Genomic DNA, 13,164 nt, shown 5'->3' with positions numbered 1-13,164 from the left:
TCATAAAATACTTTATATTTGGAATCTCAAAGCCTAATTAACCATCTTCATTAACACATACGACACAAAATTGATTATCGAATGTAGTGTTTGAAAAATAATTGAATGGAAATGCATGCATGCATGCAAAGCTAATCGGTCATTTAACAGTGCAAGTCGTGTTGTAGAGAGAGCAAATGACATGTACAAGTAATCGACGAAGTATTTGAGCTCTGCCATCGTTCCTGTAGTCTCTTCTCCTATTCTCTGCAAACCACGGGCAATAATTAATTTTGTGAATGAATTGAAATCGCGTCTTTGCACATGTGCACATGGCTCTAGGCCTTTTTGCTTATGAGAAAAACTGAAGGAGAAGCGCAAAGAAACTTATTCTCCCCGGGTAATCCAGCGAACGGGAAACGGGAAGAGACGGGTAGGGTTCCTTGCGGCGTAAGCGGCCACGCGCCTACCATTACACAGCAGCACACCACAACTTTAGACAGTCCATCCGCCGCCTCGCGCCTCCAAAACCCTCTCCTCCCCTCCGCCACTTAGGGTTCGCGCCGCGCCGCCGCGCCGCGCCGCCGCAGCCATGGATTCCTCCCTCCCGCCCAAGGAGGCCAACCTCTTCAAAGTCATCGTCGTAAGCGCCCCGACCTCCTCCCTCCCCACTCCCTCCTCGAATCGATCAGCTCGCTCTCCGAATCCGCTGCTCGGTGGTGGCTTTCCGCTCGATTCGCCACTCTGGATGCAGCCAGCGGATTGGTGACGCTCTCGGGGAGTGTCCGTACGCTGGGGTTTCATTGCTTAGGTGACTGCTCGGATAGCCGGGTTGGTTTCGGGGCGATGCGAAGCTTTGATTTGGGATGGTTGAATCAGTAGCTGGCGCCATAGCTCAGGATGCGGTGGTTACACCAGTAGACCACTAGTTGCTTCACGGTTTGGGTCATGCTGTCCTTTATAGTGCAGGTCTGAGTTCGTTGAAGTTGCTGGTGCTAAGAGCTAAAGATAATATGTCGTCTGTACCCTTGTTGATAGTTGTGGACTTGTGGTTGAATTGTAGTAACGGATTCAGTGTCATGTAATATCTAATCTGACATCAAATCCACGTGTTTATGTCTTATGTTAACAAATGCAGTCTTGTCAATCAACTATAGTTCAGGCTATGGCATGTGGTTTTCGATGCGATATTGGGACTTACATCTGAAGATTTACCATAGACATCGTGTGATATGAAAAAGGCTAGGTGTGCCAGAGTTTTGGTATATGGACTTGTTGATGCTTTTATGATACCTGGTACTAACTATGCAGGAGGTGAAATAAGATGTTGGATACAGCATTTGAACATTTTATAGGAGTCTGTGTTTTTGCTTTAGCGTTTTGAAGATTTGAGGATATTTCTGAAAATGTTCATCTTGGCTTGTTTAAGTTACATTATCTGCAGTTGTAAACATGAACAAAGTGTTTAAAATTTGAGCCGTGTGTTCCCTTGGATGCTTTTATAAGCTAGGTTCATCATATTCTCTGCTTAATAGCACGAGTGAATCCATATGACTCTGGTATGATGCCATTTTTCTATTCTATGCTCTGAGTTCCTGATGTTTTTATGTTTGCACATACAGAAATCATATGAGACTAAGCAGTATAAGAAAGGGCTAAAAGCTGCAGATTCAATATTAAAAAAGTTTCCCGAGCATGGAGGTTAGGACAACAATACTTCAACTCTTTTAGACCTTTATGTTGTTCTCTTGCTGCCTGTAACCTCCTCTGATCACACACCTGTTTATCTTGTTCCTTGTAGAAACGTTATCAATGAAAGGTCTGACACTAAATTGCATGGACCGGAAATCTGAAGCCTATGAGCTTGTTCGACGTGGCTTGAAGGTTCTTAATTAGTACTGGTGTTTTGGTCAATTTTTCTTCTCCTGATGATTATAGCAATAGAACTAATGTATCTACTTCGTATCAAACATCTGCAGAATGATCTGAAGAGTCATGTGTGCTGGCATGTCTATGGTTTGCTTTACAGATCAGACAGAGAGTACAGAGAAGCTATAAAATGTTACAGAAATGCTTTGAGGATTGATCCAGATAACATCGAAATTTTACGTGACTTGTCACTTCTCCAGGTTGATGCAACGAACCATTGCAGACTAAACAATTTACCTAGCGAACCACTTATCTTTACTTCCATACATTGTCTTTCAACTTTGCCCACAAATATATGGCTGCATTCCAAGTTTACTTATTTGTCATGTAATGATTCATCTATTGCTCACCCCTGAAGATAATACAACCAACTACTGGTTATTGGCCTTTTGTTACTACAGTTGGTATCCTTATGATACTCCCTCCATTCCCTAAAGGAGGGCATATCAGTTTAATATGAAAACATATGCTGGATCTTTTGGTTTGATTTGGCATTGTACATGTTGATATTTTTTTGTATAAACTTGGTCAAACTTAACTTAGGACAAAACTAATATGCCATCCCATAGGGAATGGAGGGATTATATGCCTAAGAAATCTTGTTTGATTTTATGAATACCATATTTCTCAATGGTTTGTACTTGTGTGTTGTTCAAACACCTATTTTTTTAGTGGTCCGATGTGTTGTAAAGAGGCTTTCTGCCTTGTAATAAACGAGCTTTTCTTTTTGGTCTTCCTAACAGGCACAAATGAGGGACTTATCTGGCTTTGTTGAGACTAGACAACAGCTGTTGACGTTGAAGCCAAATCACCGCATGAACTGGATTGGCTTTGCTGTAGCTCATCATTTGAGTTCCAAGTATGCCACTTTCTGGATAGTGTCGATTTAAATCAATCAGTCAAATTTGCATGTCCATTTGAGCTTATAATATGGTCTCAAACACCATCTGCAATTACCTTTCAAAATCTCTGTTCAGTTTCTAGTAAGACCTTGTGTGGTATGCCAAATGTCAACAGACTTGTATGGGCCCACTATAATCTCATGGATGCTGGTGTTAGTTTCTGTTTATTGTACCTTTTTGCTGTATCAGCTGTGAGGATTTTCTGTGATTGTTGACAAGCTTCTTTCTATTCCATGAATGTTAAGATAAAACTTTTATGATACACATGCAAATTTCACAATAATATAGTTGTTTATATTACCCAATTGTAGTTCTTCCAAGGCAATAGAAGTATTGGAGGCATATGAGGGGACGCTCGAAGATGATTATCCTCCAGAAAATGAGCGATATGAACATGGTGAAATGCTGCTCTATAAGGTGCCTGTCAGCCAGTCACACTTCTCTTGCCTTTTCTGGGTTAAGTGGTGTATTATTGGTGCCATTGGCCTGCGCTTTTACTCTTAATTTTTTATTTTATGACGTCTTGATTATCTTTCTGTGTTGTCTTATTATGCTTATTAGTATTTTGGTGTACTTTCTGTTCTGTGTGCAGTATAGTTCTATTACTTTTCCTCCACTTCCATACCTGCCAAAATCAGCCAAGTGAGATTTGGTACCTTTTCGTACTTATCTCCATCCAGTAAACTGCAAGCAACGTTTTGGATTACCCGCAATCAAGCTTTGGTTATCAAAATCTTTATAAACATTTAGACTGGACATATCGATGTGGTATCTAGATTATTCTAAAAAATCCCTCTGTATGTAATACTACTGGTCTTTACGATTTATTGGTTTTCAAAGTTGCATTTTGGGTTCGTGTCAATCTCCAAAATGTCACTTATTTGTGACTGGGAGAGTATATGGTTTCAGTGTGCAAAATACTTGTCTATAACCCTGGCCCGCTCCATTCTTAATTTCTTGAGAAATTTACTCATGCTCTAGAAACAGAGTTCGCTTTGTTTCCGACTATTCTCTATCGTACTACTCTCTATTTTTGTCATCTAATGCTATTATGGTTTCGCAGATATCATTGTTTGAGGAATGTGGGATGCTGGACAGAGCCCTTGAGGAGATGCACAAGATGGAGAGTAGAATTGTAAGTCTTATATTTGCACGTGTACAGAAAAAAAACTTCTAAATAATATGTTTAAAATTTCTTCTTGTTTTGCTTTAACTAATCATCTTAATGTTTTCAGGTTGACAAGCTATCATTCAGAGAACAAAGGGCCTCCATTTTGTTGAAACTTGGCCGTTTTGACGAAGCTGAGAAAATTTATAGGTCCCTGCTTTTTATGAATCCTGATAACTACAAGTAAGCTTGCACCCTTTCACTTACCTCCGTTACTAATTTTGATCTGCACACTTGTGCTGCTACTTTATTTAAATGTTATGTCTGTTCTGCATCAACTTAAATAGAATATCTGCATTTTAGGCGCTTTTATTCTTTGACCTATTTAGCATTTTGTCAAAGATATGAGTTTAGCAGCTTTGGTGATATATGTGACCTAGCTCCCTAGCAAAGCGAGCAATTTGACCAAACTACTGTACCTTGGATGTTCGTCAAAATTGTTCGTCTGTCTCCTATAAAAATTTAAGCGTGGCAAAAACTTTGTATGCAGTTGATTAACTTCCTGTACTGAATTAACTTGTACCAGAGCCCTCACCCTTTTAAGGCTTGAGTATTCGTATGGTAAGCACTAAGTGGTACCAAAATCTCCGTGTAAACAGAATGACTTAATTAACAGCCACAGATACATGATTAATGACTATTGCAAAACTTGACCTGTAAATGTGATTCAACATGAACTCGGCAAGAGATTTGTATGCTGGAAATAAAATACCGTGTTTCCTTACATCTTATGGAACAGTCTTGACTTGCATGGTAAGCCATTAAACTACTTGATACTCTGGATTTATTAATTCTCACCCGGTTTTACCCAGGTACTTCATAGCCGTGCAAAAGTGTGTTGGCCTATACTCTGAAAATGGTCAATACTCTGCTGATGATGTTGAACGATTAATTGCATTGTATAAATCACTCAAGGAAGAATATAGTTGGTCATCAGCTGTTAAGGTAAACCATCTTAAGTTGTATGAGAGTTGAGACCTTTGGGGACACAACAATGATATCCAGTTTGTAGGCACATTTTTTTTGTTTCATATGCAAAGTTAAATATTATTTTCTCATCTATATTAACAAGCCCTGATTATAAAGTTTCTCATTTCTTATTTACAACAGCGCATACCTCTTGACTTCCTGGAAGGTGAGAAATTCCAGGAGGCAGCAGATAATTATGTCAGACCTCTATTAACCAAGGTAATTTTAGTAAATTTAAGGTGATACTTCTGCTAGTACCTGTAAAGTGTCTCCTTCATGGTCTGCGTGTGTCTCTGTAAATATACCATCTTAAGATCCTTTATTGTTTACTGAGCAGCATTCTGTTAGCCATTGTTAGAGTTGATTGTAATATGTGCCATATCTTTTAGGGAGTGCCCTCGCTATTCTCTGATTTAAGCCCGTTGTATGAGCATCCTGGGAAGGTAACATAAATTTCACTACCCAGCATCGTTTTCTTTTTTCTTCTACTGTTAATGGTACTAGTCAGAGGGCCACCTTATGTGACTATTCTCAATCTCATTAACAGGCAAACATATTAGAGCATTTGTTTCTTAAGCTAGAAGATTCAATTAGGACTACCGGATGCTTTCCTGGGAGGTAATACTTTGTGTCTGACCATTTGTTTTCAGATATACCATGCGTCCTCTTTAATCATATTGATTATAGTTCATCTGAAACTCTAAATTTATGGTCACACCTTTCTTCGGACAAAACTTCTTGTCAGGTTGTAATTTTTTATCGCCAAATTGAAATTTTTCTTCCATTTAAGCAAAACTTGGAACTTCTACTTAGTAGCAAATTTTGATAACAGTCTTGTGTTATCAGTTATACAATTGCTAGTGTGAGCTATTTGTGACTTAATCTGCTAATCTTGTCATGAATTTCTTCAACTGTTTCTTCTTGCAGTGCACAAATGGAACCCCCATCCACACTCATGTGGACTCTGCTGTTGGTTTCCCAGGTTAGCATTTGGTGTGGACATTTACATTTTTGTACTAAACCACTGATTTTTTTTAAATAAATCATTTGAAGTTGCATATCATGTTTTTCACATGTTGTGATGCAGCACTATGACAGAAGGAGCCAGTATGATATTGCTCTAGATAAAATTGACGAGGCTATTGCACACACGCCAACCGTAATCGATTTATACTCCATAAAGGTACCGCCCCCTCCTCCTCTCCACCCATCTCCCCAAATTTGCATGTCAGCACGTGTTTAACTTAGTATGGAACTAAGCTGTATCACCACTTGTCCAATATGCGTTATCCTGTAAATTTGACAATTGTTTGGAGCTAAAACTCAACTCTCATTTGTTAGTGTGATGTCACCCATACCAGTTTAATATAATGCTGCTGTTGTAGTTTAGATTCTTATCTTAATTTTTGTACTCCTTTCGGTCATCGGTCGTTTTTGTAATATCTGTTGCACAGTTGCGTCAGGCTATATTTTGGTAAATTTCGACCCCCTTTAAAGAAATAACCAGCAGAACTCTGCAGCGTTGTTTACCCTTGTCAACAATTTGTCGTTTCACCTTGTTGATCTGAATTATTTAAATTTTCCAGTTTACGGTTGTGCACATACCTTCTTATTTTCACCCCATCTAAATAGTACATACTCTTTTGTCATGCTATCCTGCTCTGAATGGATATCTTTTGTTAATAACTCTGTTAGTGCACTTGCTGTTATTTCAGGGAAATATATTGCAACATGCTGGCAATTTCTCAGCAGCAGCAGCATTAGCGAATGAAGCTAGGTCCATGGATCTTGCTGATCGTTACTTAAACAGTGAGTGTGTAATGCAGATGCTTCAAGCTGACCAGGTATAACTCTTAGCAACAGAACTACCACTTTGTAGAGTTTTTCTGGTCTGTCTAAAATTTGATGAAGCAACTTTGTTGGTGAATCTCATGGTTACAAACTGCATATACTCAACTCATTTTGCGGTTTGTGCAGGTTGGGCTTGCTGAGAAGACTGCTGTTTTGTTTACAAAAGATGGCGACCAGCACAATAATCTCCATGACATGCAGTGCATGTGGTACATACCCTCCTCTGTCTTCCATTTGTCGAGTTCTTTTTCACCCTCTCTAACTTGATGATCTATTCACTTAAAGGTATGAGCTTGCTTCTGGCGAGAGTTATTATCGCCAAGGTGATCTTGGCAGGGCTCTGAAAAATTTCTTGGCTGTGGAAAAGCATTACACTGACATGACGGAAGACCAGTTTGACTTCCATTCATATTGTTTACGGAAAATGACACTTAGGGCATATGTTGCTATGCTGAAGTTTCAAGATCGTTTGCATGCTCACGAATATTTTCATAAGGCTGCAGCAGGAGCTATCAGGTAACGGTTACTATGGATCTTCTCTGTCGATTATTTTGTACTTACCTTCAGAAATTTATTAAAGCTGTCTTCATGAATGTAGATGTTACATGAAATTACATGATTCTCCATCAAAATCATCTGCTGAGGAGAATGAAGAGATGTCAAAACTGCCGCCTGCTCAGAGGAAGAAATTGAGGCAAAAGCAGAAGAAGGCAGAAGCTCGTGCTAAAAGGGTAACCTCCAAAACTTGGTTTTGGATTTATCAATGTTAGATCTTTCTGATTTTATACTTAAATTTCCTCAGGAGGCTGAAGAGAAACAGGAGGATGAAACATCTTCATCGAACAGTTCAAAATCTGGGAAGAAACAGCAAGCAAGACCAGTTGATTTGGATCCGCATGGTGAAAAATTAGTACAGGTACTCGTTTTCTATTATTTTTTGGTCTTTTCATCCCAGTGAATGATTTTTCATTTACTTTTGGCAAGGATCTTGTGCAAGCTTTTCATCCCAAGTATTCTTATGTCATGCTTTTACAGGTTGAAGATCCACTCACAGAAGCCACCAAATATTTGAAGCTTTTGCAGAATAACTCTTCAGATTCATTAGAAACGCATATACTTTCATTTGAACTGAACATGAGAAAGAAAAAGGTTTTACTCGCTTTTCAGGTATATCTGTTACGATCCTCTTATTATTTTTGGATATCCAAGTTTTCTTTTCTTTTTAACTTTTTTTTCTGCTGAAAACAAGGTTGACACCATTAAGATTTTAGGATGGTGTTATTGATTGTTACTTGTTAGAACTAAAGAACCTCTTTGGCATTGTTTATATTTTTGATAGACTGATTCTGATATCATCTGCTTCACCTTCATCTTCCTTTACAAGAAGGATTTATAAGAATGTCCTAACAACTTATGCATTATTCTACTTCTATCAATGCAAAGTACATTCAGACCATCCACAGTTAGTAGGTTATGGACTCCATTTACATTTCCCAATTATAGGATCATAGAGCATTGCCAACTGAATTGATTGTTCATCCTGGCAATTTAATTTAAGAAAATTCATCTTGGCAATGCCATTGCACATACATACTCCTAACTATTTCAAGCAAAGTGCATGTATCGATATATCATGCAAGAAGTACTTTTACTACGTAAAGAGTACATTGTGTAAATATTTCATGTGTCATGGGGAAGTGGAAGGAGGCTGATCATACCATTTTAGACCACTGAACATAGGTTACCAGCCATCGCCTTGTTGGTGAAAACTGAAGATTTTATGATGTTAGGCCGGGTTGTCGAAAATGAAAACCAAGTGAATTATATTTTCTAAAATCGTGTTTTACGCAGCTCTTTGTCTCAAAATTGTGTTCTTTCGTACATTCCGGCATTGGCCAATACAGAGTATACAACATTTAAGCATTAGTTTTTACAGCTGTGTGTAGTATGTCTTCTAATATTGAAGATTATTTGAGGCAAATATACAAACAGTATTTTAGTTTTGTTTCTCTTTCTCGAACATGCATCAAAATGCATGTCATTTTTTATTAGAAGGAGAACACGAAGGCACAACATCGAAACTAAAGAAAACAACAAATAAGCTAAGCTAGGAAAGCAACTACAATTTGAATTACCCTAAAACCAAAACAAGAAGAGAGAAGTGGTAACTCAGGACGTGGTCCAATCTAAAACTTATAGTGGTCAAAACAAGTTCAGGAGTAGGACCAATCTTAAACTTTAGTGGTCCAAACAAGTTTACCTGGGAACAGAAACATCTACTTGCGAACGGATGGAGTAGTGTTTTATATAGTAAGGGCTATCTATGTATATGTATATATTATCTTTATCTCTTATATAGTTGCCACTTAATCTATCTTTTATTACAGGCGGTCAAACAGCTCATTAAATTGGACGGAAATAATCCAGACAGTCACCGATGTTTGGTGAGTATCCAAAACTACTCCTTGCACTTACGTTCTTTCACGATTCCATGGAATGTTTTAAAGTGATGTTCCATTTATTACACTCATGTTACAAATGTTGTGGCATTGTGCCAACTATTATTCTGTCAGTCAGAATTAGATTTGAGCATTTACCTAAATTCTGTTGGGATGAGATTTGCGCATGGGTAGTGGACATCTTTACGAAAGCATCAGTTTATATCTGCTGGCTCTGATTTATTTATTTGACTTATAAGGGATGCCGAAGAGCATACACATTGGTGCACTTTGAATTGTATCCTGTTCTCATTTGTATTTTAACATTTCAGCTAAACCATAAAACCTTAACCCTATTTAAATTTGTTCTCTATATTTGATTTACTGCATGATCTTTAATTTTGCAGATAAGATTCTTCCACAAGATAAACAGTCTTCCTGCCCCAGTAACTGACTCCGAGAAACTAATTTGGAATGTTTTGGAAGCCGAACGACCAGACCTAAGGTTTTGACCTGCCTGGTGCTTTATCAGTATGCACTTAGTTCGGTTTATTTGACTAGGAGTTCTTGCAGGCAGCTACATGGGAACTCTCTAGTTGAAGTAAATAGTAACTTCTTAGAAAAGCACAATGGTAATTATCTTTTTCTTGGGTTTGTGGGCCTTTTCTTGATCAGGAGTTTACTAATTTTAATCACCTTTTGGTAGCTTCATTGACACACAGAGCAGCTGCAGCTGAAATGATGTACCTCTTGGAGCCAGATAAGAAGCTGCAGGCTCTTAAATTAATTGAAGACTCAACAAATAACATGGCGTCAGGGTAAATATACGAAAGAAAAGGCATGCCTGATTTTATTCACCTGCTACATACATAGTATTTATATCATTTTATCTTTGTATGCAGAAACGGTGTTGTTGGTCCCATCAAAGAATGGGGCCTTGAGGATTGTATTGATGTTCATAAATTACTGGATACGGTTTTTGCTGATCAGGATGTTGCAAGTAGTAAGTTTCAATTTCCCGTGCCCAGATTATTTACTGTGTCTTATATTATTATTTTGTCGGCAAGGAGGATGTCTTCTCTATCTGTTGACTCTGATGTTTGAGTTCTCACAACTTTTGAAAACAATTTAGCGTTGACAAGATATTTGTCTACGCAAAATTTCATATTCAAATTTTAAAAAATGGCAAATCGAGCTGAGAATAGTGTCACAAAAACACAGAAGACAAAATTCTGCACACTAACCGTATCTGGAATTTTCTTTTTGGCTCTGTGTAGATCAGAGTTTGGATTTGAAATTTTATGGTAATGTAAAGACATATTGTCAACTCACTCAATTTTTCCAAAAAAAATTACTACCTTTTGAGGTGCAACCATGCATTGGCAGCACGGTAGGATTCTCGATATGTTCTCATGTTTGCACGTAGTATTGCATTCTGTCATCACCTACATTATATGCACTTCTGATGGACCTCAGGCTTGAAGTGGGTGGGTACTGGTTACTGGGTACCATCACTTTACTGACAAAGATTACATATGCCACTGCCTTGTTGTAGCTGTTAAACGAATACTTGTGGCACAATACTGTACTGTTGGATGCTTACCTGGCATCACACCTACTCATACCATTCGGATAGATTCTGCCTGCCAATGATTGTTAGGATTAACCTTACTATCTCTACAGGGTGGAAGGTACGGTGTGCTGAATATTTTCCGTGCTCAACCTACTTTGAGGGTGTCAAGAGTGCCACTGCAGCATATATTGCTGACAATGGTTTTGAGAGTACGCCAGAAAATGGAGTTGTGCCAAACCCACAAGGAAAAGTTTCGGGAGATGCATGCACTTTGAATGGGACTCTGCATATTGTGGATGAACTGAGCAACCTTAGCGTGAGGTAAATGCATCAACAAGTTTCCGCCTGGTTACAGCTGGAACAGAACACATTTTGGAACTGGAGCCAGTGCCCAATTAACCGAAGTGCAACCCTGCAGAAGGTGTTTTGAGCACACTGATTAACTTCTCGATGCATTTATTTGAGGAGTATATTATTGATTGGGAGCTAAGATCTCTTCGTCTCTGGTGATTATCTCAGTTCCAGCTTGTGTACCTTTTCACTGTCATCTATCTTGCATATGGTGGAAGGTCAACACTTTTCATCTCAGTTACAATGAGGCCTCTCAGGGTTTGTTGCCTGGCAGCATCAGGATGCCACGATTCTTTTGTTGCCTGGTTGGTTCTTTTTGTCGCATAGTGCTAAATGCGCTCTTGGACTAAAACATTTTTGGCATAAAACAGCTGTGTAATCTGACTTGTGAATCGTGAGCGTGTTCTTTGCAGTAGTTGGATGTACCGGGGTTGCCCTACCCCTACTTTTGCCCCCCGCAGTTGTAAATTAGAGTCAGGATAATCCTGGACATATATATTGTATTTCGGTCTGTCCTGACAAATAACCGTGTCTTTTTTACCACATCCGTTGTGTATGTGGACTGGCGTTTGATCTGTTACTTGTGATTCATCTTGTTTTCTTTCTGGAAAACTATTTCCGCCCGACTGAGTAACTGCAGTTTACTTAGCAACGATTTCCTTTCTTTTGGATCACCCCCCTGATTGACTTGCCGTTGTATTGAGCGGTGCCGAGATATATCATTATTATAGACGGTGACAGGGAATTATCATGATGTACTTAGTCACGTCGATTGTAATGTGGTTTTGATTTTGTAGTTAGGCAAAAGCTGTCGTAGAATGGCCGCAAACAGGATAATATATGTGCCTACCATTCAAGGGTTGAAGGAAGGCCTTAAATCGTACTCCCATATTAACAGATGGAATATAGTTCTTCAGGTGGCCCTAGCCATGCTAAATACGTTGCTGTGTTTATTCCCGAACTGATTCTTCATCCACTTGGCCTTTAGCGAGGCTACTGTTCTCTTTTCTTTTCAGAGCGCAAGTTTGTGTATATTGTATACTAGTGCCGTCCCATATTAAATATATTAAGTGATGACATGTTACATGTATCTAGACGTTTTTTTAGTATACACTCATATTTGATCAAATTTGATTCACTTGATATGAAATGAAACGGATGAAATGAAACGGAGAAAATATTAAATTAAGTATCAGTTTAATCCCAGTGACGTGGCTGCAGGAGCACGATGGGAGAGAAACATGGCTAGCGTGTATTGTCTGCCTGTCAGATTACACAACAAGCCGGCCACCACCAGGTCGAGGTCCTTGGATTTTTTTCAATGTGACACGTTCAGATGTCCATGCCCAGCCCCAGAGCGGTGGAGAATATCCGTTCTTTGGGACTCGGACTGACCTGACAGCAGCTAAGCTAAATGGCATGCAGCACCAGGCACGCTCGCTCGCTCGCTCGCTATTGTCTGACCGGCTGACCGCGCACCCACGTTGCGCCGGATCTAGTGAAACGGCCGACTCGGATCCACGTTGGGCCTTCACGTGCGGCGCCCCGGACCCTGACCCTGAGCTAGCGTGCTTCCATTCCCGAGGCCGCCCGCCGTTCGGTGTTGGATGCTGGCCGGTGGGCGGTGGCAGGGACGTAGATTCCGCCCCTGGTCTTTGGCCGCTCATCACGGGCGGCGCGCGCGGCACTTCCTCCTCGGTCTGGCCGGTCTTCTCCCCGGCCGGCGCCTAGTACTCTGGAAATTGTTCTTTATCTTTTGCGTTGTTAAGTGATATAGAATGACTACCGACCGCCGGGAGGTATCGTGGTGCACCCGCGTCCTGGGCAGCGTGCCCGTCGTGGACGCTTAACTGCCGGGGGGACCAGAATTAAAATATATACGTACATATAGGATGCGGAGCTGCACGCTACGCTAACATGCTTCAGTACCCGCAAGAAAGAAAGAAAAAATGCTTCAGTCCCGTTCCGGCCCTAAGATCAACCGGATCACAACACCTCTCTTTC

The 13,164-nt window shown here is 39.8% G+C and overlaps 1 protein-coding gene across 1 annotated transcript; it reads left to right on the top strand.

Moving 5' to 3' along the window:
* Positions 1-434: 434 nt before the first annotated feature.
* On the top strand, positions 435-11,749 carry LOC100829195 (N-terminal acetyltransferase A complex auxiliary subunit NAA15). Its single transcript, XM_024459332.1, has 26 exons — positions 435-622; positions 1,602-1,680; positions 1,781-1,863; positions 1,959-2,108; positions 2,652-2,767; positions 3,122-3,227; positions 3,874-3,945; positions 4,046-4,161; positions 4,791-4,923; positions 5,089-5,166; positions 5,337-5,390; positions 5,495-5,565; positions 5,875-5,929; positions 6,035-6,130; positions 6,663-6,791; positions 6,925-7,007; positions 7,084-7,314; positions 7,397-7,529; positions 7,601-7,714; positions 7,834-7,965; positions 9,186-9,242; positions 9,644-9,741; positions 9,810-9,868; positions 9,943-10,054; positions 10,139-10,239; positions 10,920-11,749. The coding sequence occupies exons 1-26, from the start codon at positions 572-574 to the stop codon at positions 11,132-11,134; spliced, it is 2,724 nt and encodes a 907-aa protein (XP_024315100.1). The 5' UTR covers positions 435-571; the 3' UTR covers positions 11,135-11,749.
* The last annotated feature ends 1,415 nt before the right edge of the window (positions 11,750-13,164 follow it).

Source organism: Brachypodium distachyon, chromosome 2, assembly GCF_000005505.3.
Source record: "Brachypodium distachyon strain Bd21 chromosome 2, Brachypodium_distachyon_v3.0, whole genome shotgun sequence".
NCBI lineage: Eukaryota > Viridiplantae > Streptophyta > Magnoliopsida > Poales > Poaceae > Brachypodium > Brachypodium distachyon.
Note: the sequence above shows the minus strand (reverse complement) of the source record. Positions and strands in the feature narration are given on the sequence as shown.

What these genes read in the sequence shown, in the direction of transcription:
- LOC100829195 (XM_024459332.1), top strand. Translation starts at nt 572, where the DNA reads ATGGATTCCTCCCTCCCGCCCAAGGAGGCCAACCTCTTCAAAGTCATC. An exon ending in GTGACTTGTCACTTCTCCAG is followed by an intron (nt 2,109 to 2,651) that starts GTTGATGCAACG and finishes TCTTCCTAACAG; the next exon opens with GCACAAATGAGGGACTTATC. An exon ending in ATGAATCCTGATAACTACAA is followed by an intron (nt 4,162 to 4,790) that starts GTAAGCTTGCAC and finishes GGTTTTACCCAG; the next exon opens with GTACTTCATAGCCGTGCAAA.